This window comes from Muscardinus avellanarius (assembly GCF_963383645.1).
Source record: "Muscardinus avellanarius genome assembly, chromosome: X".
NCBI classification, from domain to species: Eukaryota; Metazoa; Chordata; class Mammalia; order Rodentia; family Gliridae; genus Muscardinus; species Muscardinus avellanarius.
Window position 1 is genome coordinate 105,129,797 of NC_137792.1, and position 24,273 is coordinate 105,154,069.

The following is a 24,273-nucleotide window of genomic DNA, read 5'->3' on the forward strand; positions in this document are numbered from 1 at the left end:
AGGAAGACCCTCCCTGATTGAAAACAAAAACAAAAACAAAAAGGGCTGAGGTAGAATACTCCTGGGTTCAAATCCTACTACCAAACAATAAATAAAGAAAAAAGAAAAATGAGCCTGAGAAAATGTGACTAAGAGGGTAGGAGAAGTTGGTTAAATATGGTAAGAACAGAAAATTTTCCATTTGCTATAGCCTCAGGGGAGTGACTGGTGATTTTGATAAATTGATGGAGAAAGAAGCTCTATTGGATTGTACAAAAGAATAATTGGAAGAAGTGGAATTGGAAACAGTGACTCTGGTTTAATTTCAGGACTTAGAACAATTTCCGGTGACAAGATCATGGGTGTCGCCAAGGGCTAAAGTAAAGTTGGGGTGAAGCGCACTGGAGTTGAAGAGATCAAGTGACTGATAATCAGAGTGGATTAAACAACCACAGGGACCTGAAAGTCACTCTGAAGTATGGTAGAAATTGAGATTGAAAGGAAGACATATCCAGGTAGTAAAATCATCAGTATATGACAGATGGAGAGAAGGACTATATCAGAAGCAGAGAAACCAGTTAGAAGGTTGATATAAGAATTCATATAAATGATGATAATGGCTTTAACAAGGGTGATAGGAAATGAGGTTGGAGATAATTAGATGGATTTCAGAGACAATAAGCTAGAATCAATAGGATATGATGATTAAACAATGTTTGGGAAATGATGTTGATGTTGAAGCTAAGGATAATTAGCAAGATATTGGATTAAGCACCTACATAGTGGAACCACCCACAAAGATAAAAAATATGGGAAACAGGGAACAGCTTTTTGTTTGCTTGGTTTTCAGTGGTGGAGGAGATATTGAGTTTATTTTTAATGACTTGAGTATAAGGTACCTGTAAAATATCCTGGTGGGATTAAGAGAGCCATGGAGATGGGAGGTTGGGGACATGAGCACATAGCTTGGGAGCAACACTTGGGATAGATCGAGATTTAACAGGTCACTAGTAAGTACCATAGGTGATAGTTGATATCAGGATTATGTACGGGATCAACTAGTGAGTAGTTTGTAGAGTGACAAAAACATTGAGCTGACAATGAAACCAAAAATTACCATTTTCTTTTATTTGTGGTATTAGGGATTGAACCCAGGGGCAGTCTACCTCTGAACTATACCCCAAAGCCCTATTTTAATTTTCATTTTATTGAGACTCACTAAATTATTGCAGGCCTCTCTTAAGTTGCTGATCCTCTTCTCTCAGTCTCCTAAGTACTGGGATTACAGGCACGCACAACTGTGCCTAGCTGGAAGAACACTATTATTTAATAAGAAATAATCTGCCAAGTGTGATGATACAAGCCTGTAATCCCAGTACTTGGGAGGCTAAGACAGGAGGATCACAGGTTCAAAACCAGCCTCAGCAATTTAGTAGCACTCTCAGCAATGTAGGGAGACCCTGTTTCAAAATAAAAAATAAAATAGGCCAGGGGGTATAGCTCAGAGGAAGAACCCTTGTGAGTTCGACCACTTGTACTACAAAAAAAAAAGAGAGTGAGGGGAGAAAATAATCTACCCTAAATAATTTATAGATTTAAAGCAGTTCTAATCAAAATCACAATTGGGTATTTTTGTACTGAAAATATTTGGAAAAATAAAGGATACCTGGACAAAAAGAGCCAAAACTTTTTAAAAAGTCAATGAAAAAAGACTAGTGCAACATGATTATATAGCATTATTATCAAAATAAAATAATTAAAGCTGCATGTTACTCTAAAAGAAATCAATGGGAAAAAACAAAAAAATCCTTGAAACAGAACCAAACTTCTGCCTTTTTCAATAGCAGTGGGAGTACTCCCACTCCATTACTAGCCCCTATTTCTGCTTTGTATCTTCTCCCTTAACAGCTTCTCATTGGGAGAGGTTATAATCTGGTTAGTCGGAACTCAGGATATTTGCTGGGCAATATCTTACTTGTGGGCAGGGTTCTTGTTTCTTTTATCTCAGTACTCTCTATTGTATTGCTTGTGTCTTGTGCGGTAAACTGACCTGTGCCTGCAACTGGGTGAGCTGAATTAGTGCAGAGCCTGCATTACAGATACTAGCAATGGGGTTGGAAAGAGGAATCCTTACTTGGGCCTTAAAATCAACACTTTGTTTTTTAATTCATCTGTTATCAGAGTTCTGAAATAGTGATAAGTGGATACCCACTCACCTGTTAAATAAGGGATAACTTTGGTTCTCATTTAGCTACTATTCTTTATAGTTTTCTTAGTCAGCAATCCAAAGAGAAGGAATAAGCAATGAGAACCACGATTTCTTATGCTTCTGGATTAATACCATCACAATAGCGTTGAAATCTTGATTACTGCCTCTAACACTGAGTATATGTGAAAGTTTAATATTAGGAAAAGCTAGCATTTCAAGAAAGGAAAAGTTGATGAGTATGTGGTTTTAGGACAAGTCATTATCATTTGGGGAAAAATAAAACTAGATCTCTGTATTTTGTCACATGCTAAAATACATTGCCAATAGATTAAAGGCAAACTATCTTAAAAGTACTAAAAGAAAATATTAGTGAATGTTTATTCAAACTTGGGGTGTGCATAGGTTGTTCTGTGTTTAAAAGCAAAAGATGAGACATGTAATGCATATGATATTGTTATGACATTAAGTATTCTTACAAAAAATCAATATTGTAAATTAAAGAAATAAGTGAAGTATATAGGCAGGAGATTTATAAAAGTAGAAATATAAATACCTAACAGAGCATGAAAGAAATTTTGGATTTCTAATAAATAATGGAGAGGAATCTGGTGACTATAACCAATGTGACTCCTGTCTTCATAAATTGTAGAGTTTAGGTGAGAAAGCAGGTAATAAGAAACCAAGTACAGATATATCTATATACTTACAAAGTAAGTGCTGTATGAGTGGAATAAGGGAAAGATGGGACAGAGTAGAGAAAGAGGTAAATAGACCTCCTTAAGGCAGTGACATTTAATTTGTGACCTGAAGGATGAGAAGGAGCTAGGTGGCACCTATGAAAAGATTGATTACTTGAGGAGTGAACATTTCAAAGAAAAGGGACAGCCAGTGTGCAGGCCTTGAAGCAAGAGTATATTTATTTATTTTTAAGTTCTTTTATTGCTACATTATAATTATACTCAATAGTGGGATTCATTGTGATATGTTCTCCCATGCATGGAGTGTAAAATTCTTCTATTACATTACGCCACATCTCTCTCTTTTCATCTTTTCTTCCCTCTCCCCAGTACCTTTAGTCTACTCTACTGGGATCCTTCCTATTTTCATGAGGTCCCTTTTGTTTCCTGGTTTTCTTTCTAGCCTCCACATATGGAAGGAAACATATGACCCTCGACTTTCTGAATCTAGTTCACTTTGCTTAATATAGCACTTTCAAGTTCCATCCATTTTCCTACAGATAACACAATTTCATTTTTCTATATAGCTGAGTAAAACTGCATTGTTTCCCCAAAACGTATATGTGCCAAATTTGTAAGAGTATATGTAGCATTACCAGGGACAGCAAGGTACCAAGTGTGGATGGACATGGAAAGGGGTAGGGAAGAAAAGTCAGAAGTTAAAAGTGTGAGGAGGCCAGGTGTGGTGGTGCATGCTTGTAATCCCAGAACTTGAGAGGCTGAAACAGGAGGATCATGGGTTGTCTGCCAGCCACAGCTACTTAGGTGAGGCCCTCTGCAACTTAATGAGACCTTTTTTTCAAAATAAAGAATAAAAAAAAAATAGGGCTGGTGTAGCTTGGAGGTAAAAGGCCGCTGAGTTCCATCCCCAGTACTGCAAAAGAAAAAAGAAAAAAGAAAAAAAAGTGTGGAGAATGGGGGGTGTAATCATTATATTGGGCTTTATAAATCATTGTACAGGCTTCCAGTGGACTAGGGAGCCCTTGAACAGTATCTATCTATCTATCTATCTATCTATCTATCTATCTATCCCTAAGTTGCTGGGGGGGAGTCTCACTAAGTTGCTTGAACCTGTGTTTCTTCTGTCTCTGCCTCCTCAATACTAGGATTACAGATGTGCACCACCATGCCCCGCTTACTGAATGATTTTGAGCAGAGGAGTGACATAATCTGACTTATATTTAAGCATAATCAAACTGGTGTGTGTGTGTGTGTGTGTGTGTGTGTGTGTTTGTGTGTGTGTGTGTGTGTGTGTGTGTGTGTGTTTTGCAGGGGCTTGAACCCAGGGCGCTACAGGTATATGAGTTCTCTACCACTGAGCCATATCCTAGTCTGCAGCATAATGAATCTGGTTACTGTGTTGAGATGAGACTAAGGGGGGAGACAAGGGAGGAAGCAAGGAGATGATCTAGGAAGCAGTGTAGCTATCTTTGTGAGAAATTATGACATGATGGTAGCTTGGACCAGGGTGGTCAGATTTTGGATATCTTTTTAAAGATCCAATGGGACATGTTGATGATCATGATGTAAGAGCTAGGCATGGTGGTACATGTCTGAAAGCCTAGTACTTGGGAGGCTGAAACAGGAGAATTGCAGGTTTGAGGCCAACCTTAGCAAATTAGCAAGATCCTTGGAATCTTAGTGAGACTCTGTTTCAAAAACAAAAAAATAAAAAGGGCTTCAGGTGTAGCTTGGGAGTACAGTGCCCCTGGGTTCAATCCTCAGTAGCAAAAACAAATAAGATGTGGATAATAAAACAAATAGACCAGTAAAAAGTAATTACAAGGGTTTTGGTCTGAATCAGCAGAATGATGGAGTTTCCATTTAATGAAATGGGGAAGACTCAGAGAACAGCTTTCGAGTGGAAAATGGGGTTTCAGTTTGGGACATGTTGTGATTCAGTTATCAGATATTCAGGTGGAAATATCAAGAAGATAGTAGACTGCACAAGTCTAGAGATTAGAGATGTGGGCTAGAGATAGATATTTGTGAATCATCACCATGTACATGATCTCTGAAGTTGTTACACAGATGAGATCACTAAGGAAGTGAGTTAGACAGTAAAGAGTAAACAAGAGAATTGGATTAATCCAGGTAATTTAATTTTTGTCCTTTTATTGGTGCATTATAGTCTCACATCATAATATAAATCAGGTTGACAGTGGCATACATGCACATAGCACTTGGTGTCCCCACCTGCCTGCCTCATTTCCCTCCCTCCCAATATAGAGTACCTAGATTGACATTGGTATATTCACTTGTAAACACATAGTCCATGGTAGTATTTCCACTAATGAACATCAGTCTTCTTCCTTCCCTACTCTTAGATCTCCTCTTTGGTTCCACTGAGGTTTCTTTTCCATTATCTGGAGTTTCCCTTTTATCTGAATTACTCCCTATTTTTCACATATTAGAGAAAACATATGACCCTTCACTCTCTGTGATTGGCTATTCTCACTTAACAATGTTGTCCAGGTCCTTCCATTTTCTTGCAAATGATGCAATTTTGTTCTTTATTGATGAATAGAATTACATTGTATGAATTTATCATAATTTTGTAATCTATTCATTTGTTAATAGACACCTAAGTTGGTTTCATAATTTGGCTATTGTGAATTATGTTACTAGATTATGGTATGCTTAAATTACCGTAGTTTTCTGGTTTTAACCCCTTTGGAAAGATACCCTGGAGTGATATAGCTAGATCATATGGTGATCCATTCCAAGTTTTCTATGAAATCTCCACACTGATCTTCATAGCAGCTGAACTAGTTTGCAATCCCACTAACAGTGTAGATGACTTCCTCTTTTCCCCATATCCTCACCAACATTTATTGTTATTTGACTTTTTATAATTGCCATTCTGATTGGGGTTAGAGGGAATCTCAGTGTAGTTTTGACCTGCATTTCTCTGATTGCTAATGATGTTGAACATTTTTTTTTCATGTATCTATTGGCTACTTTTATCTCTTTTTTGTGAGGTGTCTATTTAATTCAATTGCCCTTTACTTGATTGGGTTATTGTTTTTCTAGTGTAAAGTCTTTTAAGTTCTTTGTATATTCTGGAAATAGCCCTCTATCAGAAGGATAGCTGGTAAAGATCTTCTCCTACTCTGTAGGCTTTTTCCTTAAACTCTTGATGATTTCCTTTGATGAGCAGAAACTTTTTGGTTTGATACCACCCCACTTATTAATTCTTGCTTTAATTTCTTGAACTTTGGAAGTCTTATTGAGGAAGTTTCTACCTGTGCCTATATGTTGGAGTGTTGAACCTATGCCCTCCTCTAATAGTTCACAGTTGCTGGTCTAAATTTGAGGTCTTTGATCCATCTCAAGTTGATTCCTGTGCAGGGTGAGAGGTAAGGATTTAGTTCCATTTTCTTATGAATGGATAGCTATTTTCCCTGGCACAATTTTTTGAAAAGGCTATATTTTCTCTAGGGTATGAATTTGGCCCCTTTATCAAAGATCAGTTGACTATAAGTGTGTGGGTTTGTTTCTGTATCTTCTATTCTGTTTCATTGGTTTCTGTGCCTGTTTTTGTGCCAATACCATGCTGTTTTAATTACTGTAGTTCTGTAATATTATTTGAAGTCAGGAATTTTGATGACTCCTGCATGGTTTTTATTTCTGAGAATTGCTTTGGCTATTCTGGCTCTTTTGTTTCTCCATATGAAATTCATGACTGATTTTTCTAGGTCTATGAAGAATGACTTTGGTATTTTGATAAGATCTAGGTAATTTATGTTGGCAACTTAGGCGGCCTGACAGAGTGGAAGGAATAAGCAATATTCTGAGAGTCTGGATTTATATTATTTCATTATTATTATTCTTTTGTAGTACTGGGGATTGAATCTAGAAGCATTCTACCTCTGAGCTACACCCCCAGCTCTATTTTATTTTCAGTTTTTGAAACAAGGTCTCATGAAGTTGATGAAAGCGTAGCTAAATTGTAGAAGCTGGTCTCCAACCTGCGATCTCCCTGTCTCAGACCTTAACTACTAGAATTACAGATTTGAGCCACCACGCCTTACTAAACTATTCTTCAGTTGATGGTTTCCAATGTGTAGAAATGCAATTAATTTTGTTAATTTGAACTTGTATCTAGCAATCTTTATGAGCATGTTCATTATTTGTAATAGTTGATTACATAGATATTGAGTTTTATTCATCTCTTCTTTCTTTCTTCCCCCCTATATGTGTTTGCTAGGATCTATCTCTAGAACTTGTTTTAGTGATGGTCTTCCTTGATTTCCTTCTAATTTGAAGATTGGTGCATCTAAAATTTCTCTCTGTTTTTGGAGAATAATAAATAAATCTATTTGTTAGTCAATACAATTGACAAAAAAAAAAACCTCTAATAAGAAGGATTGTATTTTGTGTGTGGTACTAGAGATTGAGCGCAGAAAAAGTCTATATCTGAGCCAAACCATATCCTTATTTTTTATTTTTAAATTTTAAAACAGAGTTTCACTAAATTGCAGAGGGCCTCACTAAGTTGCTGAGGCTGCCTGCGAACCTGTGATCCTCCTATCTCAGCCTCCCAAGTACTGTGGTTACAAGCATGAGTCACCACTACTGTTGGAAATTTTTTAAATAACATTTTTTCAGTGTTGGAGTTTGAACTCAAGAGTAATCTATCACTAAACCACATCCCCAGCCCTTCCTATGTTTTGTGTTGAAACAAGGTCTTGTTAAATTGCCAAGACTGGCTTCTAACTCATGATCTTCTTGCCTCAGTCTTCTGAATTGTTCAGATTATAGACATGTACACAGCTAAAATCACTTGGAAAACTACCTCTAAGATTTTTCTAAGATATATCATACCACACCATCTTAAATGGCATAGGTTCAAATATATTTAGAGTTTGTCTACTTTCCAAACAAAATTTATTCTAAGGGTTATTATCATATGTACTTCATAATTTGTAAAACTTCAACTGTATTTAGACAGGTTCCTCTTAGGAGAAAAAATAATATAACCTAGTTATGAGGTCAAGCATACTACTATTGAAAAATTTCAGGAAGTATTTCAAGATGCTGGCATGAGCAGTTTTCATTTTAATCTAAAGCCCTTATTAATTCCCAATTTAGTATCTGTATTCTCAGTAATAGACGTAGTTAACTTCCAAGTTATAATGTGTCATAATATTTTATTACTATGAAAAAAGTACGATCCAGTTAGGGAAAAACCAACCATATACCTACCTTACTAACAATTTTTTCATTTGTCAGTTTAAAACATTTAATATACAACATCAACATTATAATACATAAAATGTTCATTTTCTTGATATTTATTATTGGAGATTAAACCCAGAGGTGCTCTACCTCTGAGCTAGACGCCCTGTTCTATTTTATGTTTTATTTTGCAACAGGGCCTTACTAAGCTGATGAGGGTATCATAAAATTGATGGGGTTGGCCTTGAACCTGTGCTTTTCCTGCCTCAGCCTCTTCAAGTACTGGGATTTCAGTTGCACACCACCACCACTGGCTTAAAACTGCTCTTATAAATGCACATATTCTTATAGCCACCTCATTTACTTTTTTAGGACATGGTGTTATAACACAAAAAGATTAAAACTTTTGAAAAGCCTTTGTTCTATTATAGTAATATGTGGTTATACTTAATGTTCCCCAAATTAAACAACTGCATTATATCTTCAAATATATTTCAGAAGGAGCCTATACACATGTATATTAATTTTAGTGCTTTAAAAGCTAATTATTAATATTACAAAACATTTATTATAATAAGCAAAGAATATTATCCCTCTCTTCTGCATTTTAATAGTTGGTCCCTCCAAATCAACAGTGCTTCTATCACTAATTCTATAAAAAGCCACCCCAAGCAAAGAGGGCTGACTTAAATACATAGAAATATGTTATAAATGATTTATTTATAATGTCACAAATTATTTTACATAGAGTGCAAAACAGTATAGAAACTGCTGTTAGTAAAGTTCTATTAGAGCTGGGCATGGTGGTGCAATATTTATAATCCTAGTATTTGTGAGAATGAAACAGGAATATATTGTTTGAGGCTAGCCTGGGTAACTTTGTGAGACCCTTTCCCAAAAGAGAAAATTAAAAGGGCTGGGATATACAGTGGGGGAACATCCCTGGGTTCAATCCCCAGTACAAAATAGATAAATAAAATAAAGCTCCCTTTGTGACAAACTGGCCAACAGGATATATGAGTATGATAGAGTCTTACTGAAGATGGCATATTGGTTAGCATTTTGAGGAAAAAAACCCTCAGCAGGTATGCTCCACTAGCTTCCCGGAAAGCATCCATCAATGCATTATTGAGAAATAAGCTATCCAATCAGAAGATTTGTTTTTCTCTGATATTGACAATTCTGGGCCTGTGATAATGAGGCTGCTTAACTCTCTTGTAGAGAGGAATTGTTGTCTGCCATAATGACCAGCTTTTCAAAAGGGACTTTTCCATGTGCATTTTTAATCAGTGGGCTTAGTGCTAAATCTGTTTAGACAGGTCATGTTTTGCCAAACATTTAGGCTATTTCTGTGTCTTTCATTGCCAATGACATTAAATATTAAAACAACCTACATTAAAAAACATAACTAAAGTCGGGCATGGTGGCGCACGCTTGTAATCCCTGCACTTGGGAGGAGGAGACAGGAGGATCGCGCAGGTTTGAAGTCAGCCTCGCTGGCTTAAGAGACCCTGTTTCCAAATAAAAGTAATATAAAATAGGTCTGCGAGTGTAGCCGGGAAATAGAAGGGTTGCAAGGAACCCCAGTAGAACACACAAAAAAACCCATAACTAAGCAGGGCACCATGGTACTTACCCATAATCCTAGTACTTGGGTGGTTGAGACAGAGGGATTGCTTACTTGAGGCAAGCATGTAGTGAACTAGTGAGACCCTGTTTCAAAATAAAATAAAGTAGGACTGGGGGTGTAGCTCAGAGGAAGAACTTCATCGGGTTCAATCCCTAGTATTGTAAAATCACAAGTGTGTGTGTGTGTGTGTGTGTGTGTGTGTGTGTGTGTATGTGTGTATGTATATATGTATATGTATAGATGAATGGAGATTATGTAAATATAAAGCTGCTTTTCTGTCAATGACTGAACTTACCTGTGCCTCTGCTACTAAAGTTGAGTCTTCCTCAAAGACATATGTATCATATGTTATCCATGATTATATTTTACACTAAAGTTAAATTGAATGTATATAATTCTAAAAAGCATAACATAGAATTCAAGGAGTAAATAGAATTTACATGTTAAACTCAATTTTTTTTGGTGGTACTGGGGTTCCTAGAAACCCTTCTACCTCTGGGCTACACTCCCAGACCTATTTTATATTTTTATTTGGAAACAGGGTCTCTTGGGCCAGCAAGGCTGACTTTGAACCTGCGCGATCCTCCTGTCTCCACCTCCCAAGCGCAGGGATTACAAGTGTGCACCACCACACCCAGCTTAAACTCAAATTTTGATTTTCAGAATTCAGTGGTCAATCATGATTGTAGACTAAAGCCATTAACACATTTGTAAATACTTAAGGATTTTGCCAATAATCAAAACATACTATCTTCTATATGTAACAATCATGTCTACATAAATTCATCCAGAGTCCCAGATATTTCTATTGTTGGGCCATACCATTTTTACTTCATTGCTTGATGCTTTGTATATCTCCCAGCTAAAGAAAAGATAGAACTTGGAAGGGTCCAGTCCCTGACCACATAGAGCATGGCCTAGTCAAGACCTATTGTCCCAATGGGAAATTACCCACTCTTCTATCACTTTAAGAATTATAATTTTAAACCATCTTTATATTTAGTAAAACTGACTGTAGTGTGGAGTTTCATGCATTTTCTAAAATACATAATCCTATATCTGCTACTCTAATCACTATACAGAACAGTTACAACACCTCAAAAATAGTCCTTATGCTGTCCATTTGCAGTCAGCCCTTCCCTCAATTTCACTACCTTTGGTAACCACTGTCTTTCTTTTTTATGTATCTGTTTCCAGAATATCACGTAAGTAGAATCATAGTCCATCTTTCTAAGAATCAAAGTGTCTTGGTCAACATTCTTACTGCTATGATTTAAGTCAACTGACCACACAAGTTAGAGGAAGATTTATTTGGTCATAGTTATTTTTGGAGAGTTTCAGTCCATGCCAGGCTGGGTTATATCTGTAGAGCCTAGGTCATAGCAGCAGGAAGCAGAGAGAAGAGAGCAAGGTTCTGTCCTCACATCATGGAGACCAGAGCAAGAGAGAGCAGGCAAACAAGGGGATTCAAAGACACAAGCACAATCCCTAAGGCCACACTCCAGGGACCTACCTTCTCCAGCCACACCCTACCTGCCTAGTTTACCACCCATTACAATGGATTTATCTGCTGATGAGATTATAACCCTCATGCCTTAAATACATCAACTCTGAACATTAATACATGAGCAGTTCAGGGGTCAATCTGTATCTAAACATAACACAAAAATCAAATATCCAGCTTCATATATGGCATGGATGTTGCTACTGCCTTATAGGTCTTTTAAAAAACTTTGTATGTTAAAGTCTCTAATTGCAAAGGTGAACAACATGCAAATGGGATGAGTAATTACAGTAGAGATATAAATATTTCAACAAAGAATCAAATGAAATGGTAGGATTCAGAAGACAGTAATAGACTGGACAGGCTGGTGCACACCTATAATCTCAGCTACTCAGTAGACTGAGGCAAGAGGGTTGTACTTGAAGGCCAGTATCAGTCTTAGAGAGACCTTGTCCCAAAATAAAAAAAAAGTGCTGAGTAGGTAGAGCACTTGCCTAACATGTACAAGGCTGTGGGTTGCATTCCCAGTACTACAAACAAACAAATGATAATTTTATTGAAGATTTCTTTTATGTGATGAGTCTTGTATCCATCCGCATTCTTGCAGCTATAATCTAAGAATGACCACATAATTTAGAGGAAAGAAGATTTATTTTTCACTGTTTCAGATTCAGTCCATGCAAGGTCAGGGACTGTAGATCTCAGCATATAGTAGAAGAGAAGTAGAATAATAGGAAGTAGAGAAAAGGAGAGCACATGGACTATGCTCATATCATGGAGGCTGGAAACAAGAGAGGGAGAGCAGGAAGAAGAGGGACCACATATAATCTCCAAGGCCTCACACCCAGCTATACCCTACCTGCTTACTAGGCACCACCCAGTTCAGTTCATTACAATGATTTTATCTATTTCTGGGATTACAACTCTCATGACTCAATTAATTACCTCAAACATTAATAAATGAACTCTTACGTTGGGCATGGTAGTGCACGTTTTTAATACCAGCATTTGTGAAGCTGAGACAGGAGGATTGCGATTTGAAGACAGCCTCAGCTTCTACTTAGTGAGGTCCTTTGCAACTCAGTGGGATCCTGTTTCAAAATGAAGAATAAAAAATAGGGCTGGATGTGTAGCTCAGAGGTAGAATGCCCCTGGGTCCTATCTTCAGTACTGCAAAAAAAAAAAGAAATCTTTAGGGGATATTTTATATCTATAACAAGTCTCTTCTCATACCTTTCAAGTTTCTTTTATTTTTCTATGGTTTGATTATAATGTGCCTTGATATATATGTCTTTGAGTTTATCATACTTAAAGTTAATAAAGCTTCTTGGATATATAGATTTACATGATTCATCAAATTTTCTTCAGAGATTATTCTCCCCTTTCTCTTTTTACTTTCATTGACTCCTATAATGTGTACATTTATCTGGTTGATGTTGTCCCATAGATTCCTTATTCTCTATTCACTTTTTTTCTTTTTTTGGTTGTGCTGGGGTTGGAACCCAGGGGCTTTCTACATCTGGGCTATACTCCCAGACCTATTTTATATTTTTAATTTAGAAACAGGGTCTCACTAAGTTGCTGAGAGCCTCACTAAGTAGCTGAGGCTGGCTTTGAACCTGTGCGATCCTCCTGTCTCAGCCTCCCAAGCTTGGGGATTACAAGCATGTGCCACCACGCCCAGCTCTCTCTATTCAAATTCATTTTTCTTCCTGCCCCTCAAACTAGATTCATTGTTTCCATTGCCCTACCATCATTTTTTTTCCTTGCCTGTTCACATCTACTGTTAAATTTCTAGTGAATTTTTAGTTTCATTGTACTTCTCAATCCAGACTTTCTACTTGGTTCCTTTTTCTTTCTATATCCCTAATGTGCATACAACGTTTTCTATATTGATCTTTTATGAGATAATATAAAATTAGTTAGCATCATCGTACATCATAATTGTACATCATAGTGAGATTCACAATGATTGCATTCATCCATGTATACAGCATCACTTGGTCTGTTTCTTTCTCCACGTCTCCTTTTTCCTCCTCTCCTCCCCCAATACCCTTCCATGATTCTATTGATATCTCTCATTTTCAAGAGGTTTCTTGTATTTCCTGTTTTCTCCCTAGCTCCCATGCATGAGAGAACATAGATTTTTTAAAGTTTTCTTATTTTTTTTGTCCATGTTTTCCTTCAGCTCTTTGAGTAGATTAAAACAGTTGTGATAAAGCATTTATTCAGAAGAGTTGTGTGAACAGGAGTCAGATTAGGTAGACAAGAGTGAAAAGGTGTGGAAGTGAAAATCAGTAGTATTAACAACATTTTGAAGGCTTGTCTATGAAGGCTAGGAAAATAAATGGGATTGTGTAGTTGGAAAGAAATATGAGGTCTAGGGAATATGGCTGAACTGTTTAATACCATAGCCATTAGTCACATGTGACATGTTAAATTAAAATTAAAATGAAACTGAATTTAAAATTCTGGTTCTTAATTGTACTATCCATGCATGACTACTGTACTATATAGCACAGAAAACTTTTCTGATCATAAAGAATCTTCTATTTATTTTTCCCATTTGCAAATGATATGGGACCTATGTTCACATCAAATATCAGTTCACCTCATTCATTCTCTTGATACCATCTCGTCTCCATTTTTAATTACTTTAATTGTTTGGTTATTATCTCTCTTTCCTCATAGTTCCTCCCTCTTGTATGGATTATTGCCATTAGCATACAAAGACATTCTAGTACAGTGAAAGAGGTTTGCACATTTATACTCAACTGATAACAAATTTCTTGTGGTGGTTTCAGCTTTCTGATTTATATCTGAGGCAAGACCATTTGTGTTGTGGGTGTGGTGGGATAGGAGGTTCGATGCAAAAGAAAAATATATGAGATTATTGATTCAGAGCACAGAAAAGCAAGCTTTTATTCATTTTTTGATTGACACAAAATAATTGTACATATTTATGGAGTGCAATGTGCTACTTTGATATACTCATATATTATGCAATGTTCAAATCAGAGTAATTAGCATATTCATCACCTTAAACATTTATAATTTCTTTGTGGTGAGACCTTTCAAAATCCCCTCTTCTAGCTATTCTGAAATATACATTACATTATTATACAAAGTCACCATTATAGAGGAGGAATAAATTTTGATGTTCTATTACACAGTAGGGTGATCATAATTAAAATAAGCTCTTTTGAGAAACAGAATAAGACTGCCAAACAGTGTAGAGGACACATTTGAGGTTTCCTATAATGAATTCCAAGTAAAACCAATCTTTTTGTTTATGTTTTTTTATCTTTATTTTTATTTTTTAATTTTTAAATTGGCAAAGATTTAAAAAATTATACTCAGTGTTCCTGGGGATACAGTGTAATGAGCATTACTCATAGGAGTTTAAATTGGTATAACCTTTCAGAAGGGAAATTTGACAATGTGTCATGATTACTAGACATTTCCATCCCCTTCGACTCATTAATTCCATTTCTAGAAATTTATTCTAAGGAAATAATCATAGACGTATTCAAAGATTTATGTATAAGGCTATATTGTAAAGCAGTATTCATAATAGGAAAAACAAATGCAATCCATATGCCCAAGATGAAAACAGTTAAATTAATTATGGTAAATCCATAACATGCATATTTATATAGCCATTAAAATCATGTTTTTGCGATAGCCTAATAATATTGGAAAGTACAAATAATGTAAAGTTAAATTAAATAAAGGTCAGACTCAAATTTCATTAAAAACATTCAAATTTTATAAAACAAAAACTATGCACATGCACTCATATGTACTATGCCTATGCCTGCACAGCTACATACATTTATATGCAGCAAAAGGGCAGTTAATCTAGAATGGTACTTATTTCTGCATAATGGGATTATAGTAGCTTTAATGTTCTTTTCATAGATTCTGAAATATTCAGCATTGAACATGTTTTATTTGTATATATTTTTAAAAATTTATTTTTAATCATAGAAGTAATACATGAATGCATTCTCATTATAAAATATTCAGATGGCACAGATAAGCAGAATTCCCCTTGGTCCTACTGTCAACCTCAGCTCTCTTCCCAGAGGTAACCCATATTACTAGTTTGCTGTGTTTCCTTCTAGACTTTCTCTATGTTTACACATTCTTTTATGTACATGGTTATTGTTTACTATAATTTTAGAAAGAAAGGAATTGGTAGAGATAGGTAAACTAATTAAAGGAACCAAATTATAATATCAGATTGATGAATCAACCAGGAGGGAGTTATATGCAGATGGCCAAAGAGAATTTTAAGAGTGATCTACACTCCTCGGTATTTTTCCAAAGCATTAAAATCAGAATACTATAGTGATACATGCATACTCACATTTATAGTAGCACAATTCACAATAGCCAAGTTATGGAACCAACCTAGGTCTCTGTCAACTGGCAAATAGATAAACAAAATGTGGTATGAACACACAGTGGAGTTTTATTCAGCCATAAAGAAGAACAGAATTATGTCATCTGCAGGAAAATAGATGGGACTAGAGGGCATCCTGTTATATGTGATCAGCCAGGCTCACAAAGTCAAGGGCTGTAGGTTTTTTTTCTCATTTGTGGAAGATAGAGACAAAGGAAAGAAAGAGGAATCTCCTGGAAATTAGAAGATAGAGATCAGTACAGTAGCAGAAGGTGATTGGGGGAAAGAAGGGGGAGCAAGAAGAAGTATGAAAAAGAAAACGAAACAAATAATGTTATGTGCTTATATGAATGTGTCACTAAGACTCTATCATGTATAAGTACAGTGTGCTAGTAAAAAATTAATAAGGGAAGAGTGGTCTAAGATAACAGAAACTACAAAGGATAAAGACAGTGTTTGTATCTTGTCCTCATCCCCATCCCCATCTTTTACCCTTAGGTAGCCAGGAAATGTTCATCTAGGTGGACTTTGGAATTTGTTTTGAGATAATAAAAACTAGAAGTTCCTCTTATAGGCTGAAAGCAGTGCAGTGTGGGAAGAGCCAGTAGAAAACTGTACTGAAACTTCCTATAATTCTTCTTCAAGTTATTGACAAAAGCAAACTGTAACTGTCACAGTTATTCTAATGTAGTCAGACCCCTAATGTCTCATTGGCTCACAAGGTTTAGATGCTTTTCCTCAATGTGGACATGGATAATAGATGTTATAGCGGGCAGCCTCTAAGCCTATATAAGAATTCCTGAATTGTGGAGCACATTAAACAAAGTAGCTGAAGCTGGGTGTGGTGGTGCACGCTTGTAATCCCAGTAGTTGGGAAGCTGAGACAGGATAGTTTATTAATTAATTAATAATTAATAACAAACAAATTAATTAATAAACAAAGTAGCTGAGAGCAAAAGAATGATCTCAGGTTTGGGACCGTCAGTGAAAATGAGAGGGGGTTAGATATTGCAAGTTCCATTCATTCCAATGACAAAGCTATATTCCAAAGTACACATGCCAAGCCACAATCGAAAACAGATATAATAGGCAGAAGTGAAGTAGAGAAACATCCCTGGATCAGGACAAGAGGGTATCCAGAACTAAATAAGGAAATTTCTTGGGATATCATCAGGGTGTCAAACAGTTTTATATTTTCTGGGCAGCTGTGTGTTAGCAAATTGATTTGGTTTAAGCTTTGAGGTATGAGGTCAGGACATACACCTAACGGCTCAAAATTGTCTATCGACTCTTATACTATGGAAGTTGTTGGAGACTATATTAGTTGAGATACCATAAGAAAATATTGCAAACTGTTGTAAACATCAGAAATGTGTTGTCTTAAAGATTTGAAGGCTTGAAGTCCAAAATCAAGGTATTAGTGGGTTGTATTCCTTTTGGAGACAGGGAGGGAATGATCTATTTCCTGCTGCTCTCTTTATTGTGGAAGACCATCTTTTCCATTTGACCCTTCACATCAGTTTTCTTCTATGTGTGTCTGTACACAGTTCTCCTTTATATTTTTACTTTTTAAATTATTATTTTGGGGGATATTGAATTTCAAACCAGTTGCATTCTATCTCTGGTCTACTCCCTCAGCCCTTTTTTATTCTGTATTTTTTTGAAACAGGGTTTCTCTAAGTCAATGAAGATCTCACTAAGTTGCCAAGACTGGCCTCTAACTTTTGATCCTTTTTGTCTCAGCCTTCCAAGAACTGGGATTATAGGCACACCACTGCACCCAGTGTATTTCCCTTTTTATAATGACCCTAATGTCCTCATTTAAAATTGATTGCATCTGTAAAGACCCTATCTCCAAATGAGGTCAAATTCTGAGGTACTAGGTGTTAAGACTTATATGTTAAAGTCTTATATTTTAAACTTTTTTGGAGGGGACACAATTCAACCCACACCACAGGTCATGACAAGAACAACTATGATGGAGTGATAGAAATGGAAACCAGATTGTGGAGGATTTTGAACAGGAAGTGAGGCAATGGGTAGAGTGTCTGTGGCCAGAACTTTTTGAAAGCTTAGTTGTGAGGAAAAACAGATAGGGTGGAGGAGAGCAGAAACTTAAGGGTCACAGGAGAAAGATGAGACTTGAGCATGTTTTCAATGGGGAGAAGGACTAGCAGAGGAGAGGTTGAATGAATATCCAGGTAAAGAAAGAACCTGAGTCTGACAAGAAATGGAGGTGGAATTAAGAATTTTCATGGAAGTAGATTTGAGTAGGAGAAGGGACATTTCTCCTTCAGAGTTTGGAGAGCGTTGTGCACGTGAATATGGATATGCTGGTGGGATGGGGAGTGAGAGGTGAGGAATGAGAGGCTCCACAGAGTGGTAGTAGGAGCGGAATGGGGATTGGAAGGGGATTGGGGGATGAAGTAGGGAGAAGAAAAAAGAGAACTGATGAAGGAAACAGTTCAAATAATTCTTTGTCCATAAATGAAGATATCATTAGCATTCTGATGGGTATAGGAAGAGAGCAGGCTGAGATCCAGTGGGAAACTTGCCAAGTTCTGTATGCATGTTTCTTTTTATTACTTTGAACTTCACTATACTGTGTAATTATAATACAACAATAAAAGTATAAAAACAAATTCTGGACATGGAATGTATTAAGTTCAGATTTAACCTATGATGTGTACCCTTTGGAAATTGATTTAATTGCCATTAGCTTCAGTCATGTTATCTATAAAATGGAATTAATAATTATAATATTTATATCATAGGAATTTTGTGAAGACCAATTCAGTGTGTTTTTAACTTAGTCATTTGTTAAATCACAGTTCCATAGTGAGTCCCACATTCTGTCTACCCATGGTATGTTTTTAGTGTGTATGTCCAGTAGAATTTTGGAATATTTTAACTTAATAACAATTCTTCAGTGTGTCAGAAATGTTATTTTTTGTGGTACTAGGGATCGAGCTCAGGGGTACATTGCCCCTGTGCTACAGCCTCAGCACTTTTTATTTTGTATTTTGAAAAAGGGTCTTGCTAAATTACCTCACACTGACCTTGAATCTGCAATCCTCTTGGCCCAGCCTCCCAAATACTGGGATTACCGATGTGTGCCACTGAGCTCCATTCAGAAGTGTGATTTTGATGTATTTTCCCAAAGGCATATGATTATGAATACCTTTTATATGCTTATTTGTCATTCATACTGAAGTGTCTGTTCATTTTTTTTTTTGGTTTTTAACAATTAGGTGGTTTGTTTTTACTTTAAGTTTTGAGAGTTAACTTATTGTTTTATTGTCCAAAAAACAAATAATCTAATTAAAAGTGAGCCAAAGAATTGTGTGTGAGTAGGGGGAATACTGGGGATTGAACCCAGGGACATTCTACCTTCAAGGTACACCCCAGCCCAGTTTTATTTTTATTTTCAAACAGAGTCTCTCTAGGTTGATGAGAGTCTCACTACTTGCTGAAGCTGTCCTTGAACCTGCAATCATCCTGTCTCAGCCTCCCAAGTACTGGGATTATAGGCATGGACCACCTACTTGGCTTGAGCCAAAGATCCGAATAGACTTTTCTCCAAAGAAGATATTAAAAATGGCTGATGCCAGGCATAGTGGCACACAGTTGTATTCCCAGTACTTGGGAGGCTTGGGAAGCTGAGTCAGGAGGATTGCTGGATCGCTGCCAGTCTCAGCTACTTTATGAGACCCTGTTTCAAAAGAAAGAATAAAATTAGGGAAGATGATGTAGCTCAAAGGTACAATTCCCTTGGGCTCAACCCCAATAATGCAAAAAAAAAAAAGGCTGATAAATACAAGAAAAGATATTTAACATTCTTAACATATCAGAGAAATACAAAGCAAAATTGCAATGAGATAAGACTTTATAGGAAATAAGTATATAAAATAAAATTAAGAACAAAAAGCTGCTGGGAGGTTAAGACAGGAAGATCACAGGTTCAAGGTCAACCTCAGGAGTTTAGTGAGACCTGTTTCAAAACAGAAAATAAAACCCGGCTCCAGGTGTAGCTCAGAGGTCTGTACATGTATGTTTGTATCACTTTGTTTCCTTGAGAGCCTGATTCCAGCCCTCTTTTTCCTTCCCATACTGTCTCCATGGAAGCTTTCAGACACCTTTATGACATAAATTGTGATTGTATCCAGGGCCTCATGAATACCCTCTAGGTTCAATCCCTAGTAAATAAATAAATAAATAAATAAATAAATAAATAAATAAAAGCTTGGTGTGGTAGTTCATGCCTATAATCCCAGCACTTGAGAGGCTGAGGTAGCATTGCAGGTTCAAGGCCAGCCTCACCTCCTTAGCAAGGACCTCAGCAACTTAATGAGACCCTGTTTCAGAATTAAAAAAATAAAATAGGGCTGGATATATCTCAGAGTTAGAATGCCCCTGGGTTCAATACCCACTAGCACAGACAGAAAAAGGAAAAAAAAGAAAACTAATTTATATGGGGATGCTTAGAAATCAGAACCCTCATAGTCTGTTTGTGGGAATGTAAAATGATATAGCTGCTCTGGAAAGCAGTTTGGCAATTCCTGAAAAGGTTAAACATACAGTTACTGTATAAACCAGTGATTTTACCAGAAGGTATACTCCCAAAAGAATTGAAAACAAAACCACAAAAACTTGTACATAATGTTGATAGCTATATTTTTTGCATCGCTAAGGATCAAGCTCATGACTTTGTGCATGTAAGACAAGTGCTTTCCATCTGAGCTATATTCCTAGACTTTAATTTTTTTTTGCGGGTCTGGGGATGGAACCCAGGGCCATTTGAGCTCCAAGCTACACCCCCTGCCCTATTTTTTATTTTTTATTTTGAAGCTGGGTCTCACTGAGTTGCAAAGGGCCTCACTAAGTAGCTGAGGCTGTCTGCGAACCGCGATCCTCCAGTCTCAGCCACCCAAATGCTGGGATTACAAGCATCCACCACCATGCCTGGCTTAGACTTTTTAATTTTTGACAAAGGGTATTGCTAAGTTGTCCACGTGACCTCAAACTTGTGATCTTCCTGCCTTAGCTTCCCAACAACCTGGAATGACAGGCATGTGATATCATGCCTGGCTTGTTTATGAGTTAAAGTGTAATAGTTTAGTATTAGTATACAATGTGTAATTATCAAATTAATATAGTTAGCAATGGGTGACTTAGATGGCATGCAAGCTCAATAAAGCTTATAAAAGAGATTAATATGGGAGAAATTGAAAGCTGGGTTGGAGTGGGAAAGGCTGGAGGCAGAGGGACTTTTTAGAAAATTTTGTAATAGTCAAGTTTGAGAAAACAGTCCAAACTAGAGCAGGAGTAGTAGGAATTGTAAAGAGGAGAGAAAGACTATAAAATATACTGTAGATGTAGAATCCATCAGATTCACTATTTGTTTGGATGTTGAATGGTTTAAAGTAAAGAGGCAAATAAAATTAATGTTTTGATTCTGGCTAACTAAGAGAATGATGATGTTATTTCTAGACATTGGAGGCACAGTTTTAGAAAGAGGGTTGAGCATTCATAACAATTTAAATTTTTTTTGGTGGTACTGGGGTTCCTGGAAGCCCTTCTACTTCCGGGCTACATTCCCAGACCTATTTTTATATTTTTATTTGGAAACAGGGTCTCCTAAACCAGCGCACGCGGCTGGCTTCGAACCTGCGCGATCCTCCTGTCTCTGCCTCCCAAGCACGGGGATTACAAGTGTGCGCCACCACGCCTGGCCAACATAACAATTTAAATTTATTTTTTCTTTCTTTTTTTTTTATTTTTGGTCTGGGAATTGTAACCAGGGTCTCATGACTACTAATCAGATGCCCTACCACCAAGCTACACTAACAGTCAATAATTTCAGTGTTTGACATGCTATCAAGACAATCTGCAAATTATTTCCAATATGCAATTGGAAATTTGCAATCTAAGCTTAGTAAAAAAGGAAGTCTGACTAGAAATAGTATTTAAGATTTATTAAGATATAGGTCAAATTTTATGTCATAGAAGTACCTGAAAACTTCATGGAGAGAGTATGGAAAGAAAGGAGAAGAAAGCTAGAGTCAGACCTTCATGGAAACAGTTGCATTTAGTAGATATCAGTAGGAAAAACAGATCAAAACAGAGCCCCAAAAGAGGATATTATTATCATAGAAAAAAGTAGCAGGTATGCTTTCCTACAAAATTGGACTTGAGCATTTAAGGATGTGGAGAATAGAAGTGTTGTGTATGTCCCAGGAGAGAGCAAGGCAAAGTCACAAAAATAAAATGGAGACAGATATGGACATAATTGAGAAGATTTTAAAGGTTCTGGGAATCACCCACTATAGCCTTTTGGGAAGATCTAGAAGTTGAGAGAAATTTCTAACCCAGTTCAACTGGAGGTCCCTTCTTATCCTCCACAGGTGAAGTGATCACTTACCAGTGGTACATCCCAGAGAGATCTGGTCCAGGGCCCAATGACTCTGCTTGTGTATCCTGGATCTATTATTCTGCAGTGGATCCCATCAAGGTAATGACAAGATTTTCTGTGTAGAGGTAGGTCTCAGAAATGGGCAAACTGCCTGGCCAAAATAAAAATTCAAAAGGGATAGTAAGAAGTCCAGCCCTAAGATACTAAAGCCTATCTTTTAGGAGAAAAATTCTTCAAATGCTGGATTCAGTTTAATTTTCAGAAATAGGGCTAAAGGGAATTGTCAGCATTAGATACCTGTCTTCAGGATTTCCTTCCTCGTCTTTTCTTTTCAGATCCTATAAGGCAACATGTTCTCATTCAAAAAATCAGGAGTATGGTTGTCAGTAGACTGGGATTCTAGTCCAGAACCCAGCACTACTTGCCTTTTGAATGACTTTAGAAAAGTCACTGTGCTTCTGTTTTCTCATCTGGAAAATGGGTATATCTATTTACCCACTCATTCACAGCAAGCCCTCAACAACCATTTATTGTATGCTGCATTTGGGTCATTTTACTTGGTGCTTTGAATGATACAAATGTAAGATACATTTTCCATCTTCAAAGACTATGGTCTAGTTGAGCAAGAGGAAACTGGAGAAGGTATCACAATGAAAGGTAGATGGGGGATGTGGCAGAGGAGAAGGCATTGCAGGCAGAAGAAAGAGCATGGAAAGGCATTGGACGGTGAAAATGCTCAGCTTCACATCACTGGATGTGAAGGTCAGTGAAGAGCTCAGCCTAGCTAAAGCACAGATTAGATACCACATCTGACCTGGATCCCAAATGGTTGTGAGAATAACTTTAAATACCATGGTAGAGTAGATTTAGTTATCGTAAATTTCTATTATGATGAAGTGCTGAAGGGCACAGTGGACTTCTCTGTGAGCTGACTCCCTGCAGTGCATTACCACAAAGGTATGCCCTCAGCTTTTTCTCTTTTCCTTTTTTCCTCTTTATAGGACATGTACAGTGGCCTGGTGGGGCCTTTGGCCATCTGCCGAAAGGGAATCCTGGAGCCCCATGGAAGACGAAGTGACATGGACCGGGAATTTGCCTTATTATTTTTGATCTTTGATGAAAACCAGTCTTGGTATTTGGAAGAGAATGTGGCAACCTATGGGCCTCAAGAAACAGGCCTTGTTAACTTAGTGGATGAGACTTTCGTGGAGAGCAATAAAATGCATGGTCTGTAAAACTCAATCTTCCCCTATTTCTGAAAAGTCCCATTGGTTGCATGAGGGTATCTGACAGGACCATCCCTACCCACAGGAGCATGATATCTAGAAAAGATGGGAAGCTTGGAGGGTGCCATGGAGATAAATTAGGAAAAATTCTTTACTATTATTGTACATTTATATGTACAAAGAAGATATGTGGCCCATATTAGATCAGGTGCCCAGAAAACAGAAGGCTAGCTTTGTAAAGTTGCCATTGTGACACAAATAATTTAAATTGTTTTGTGTGGTACTGGGGATTGAACCCAGGGACATTTTACCTCTGACTTACACTCCCAGACTGGTTTTATTTTTAAATTTTGAAACAGGGTTTCCCTGGTTTGATGAAAGTCTCACTACTTGATGAGGCTCTCCTTGAACTTGTGATCCTCCTGTCTCAGCCTCCCAAGCACTGGGATTACAAGCATGTGCCACCATGCCTGGAAATTATTTATTTATTATTTCTAATGTTTCCAAATTAAAACCTTTTTGCCATTTAAATAATTTGTTGGCACATTTTAATTGTTCATGATATTGAGATTTATAGTGATACATTCTTTATGTACATAGCATTATTTGGTCTGTTTCCTTCTATATACCTTCCCCATACTTCCCCTGTCCATGCCCTCTTCCCTCCCTTGACCCCCTTTCATAACTTTCTTGTTCTTTCTCCTGCTTTCCTAAGGTCATTTTTCTTTCCTTTTTTCTCTATGTAAGCAATGCTCTTGTTTTTAATATATTTTTTACTGGTGCATTATAATATCACATCATAATGAAGTTCAGAGTGATAGGAACATATATGCATATGACAATTGGTTGGCTTCACCCAGGCTCCAACCCCACTCCCTCCCCTTCCAGGTACACAATACTGATAATTTCCTTCATCAGTTCTCCCCCCAATCGCCCCCCCCACACCTCCCATCCCTAGATCCCTTCCATTGTTTCACTGGGGGTTTT

General features: G+C 37.0%; 1 protein-coding gene across 1 annotated transcript in view; it reads left to right on the plus strand.

The window, feature by feature from the left end:
* Nucleotides 1-24,273, plus strand: part of HEPH (hephaestin) — a gene marked incomplete at both ends in the record, with an annotated part of 94,869 nt that overhangs the window by 61,024 nt on the left and 9,572 nt on the right. Inside the window, 2 exons of the mRNA XM_080719215.1 lie at nt 22,053-22,159; nt 23,062-23,287. Of these exons, the coding sequence (XP_080575341.1) occupies nt 22,053-22,159; nt 23,062-23,287 (333 nt within the window). The remainder of the gene's footprint in view (nt 1-22,052; nt 22,160-23,061; nt 23,288-24,273) is intronic.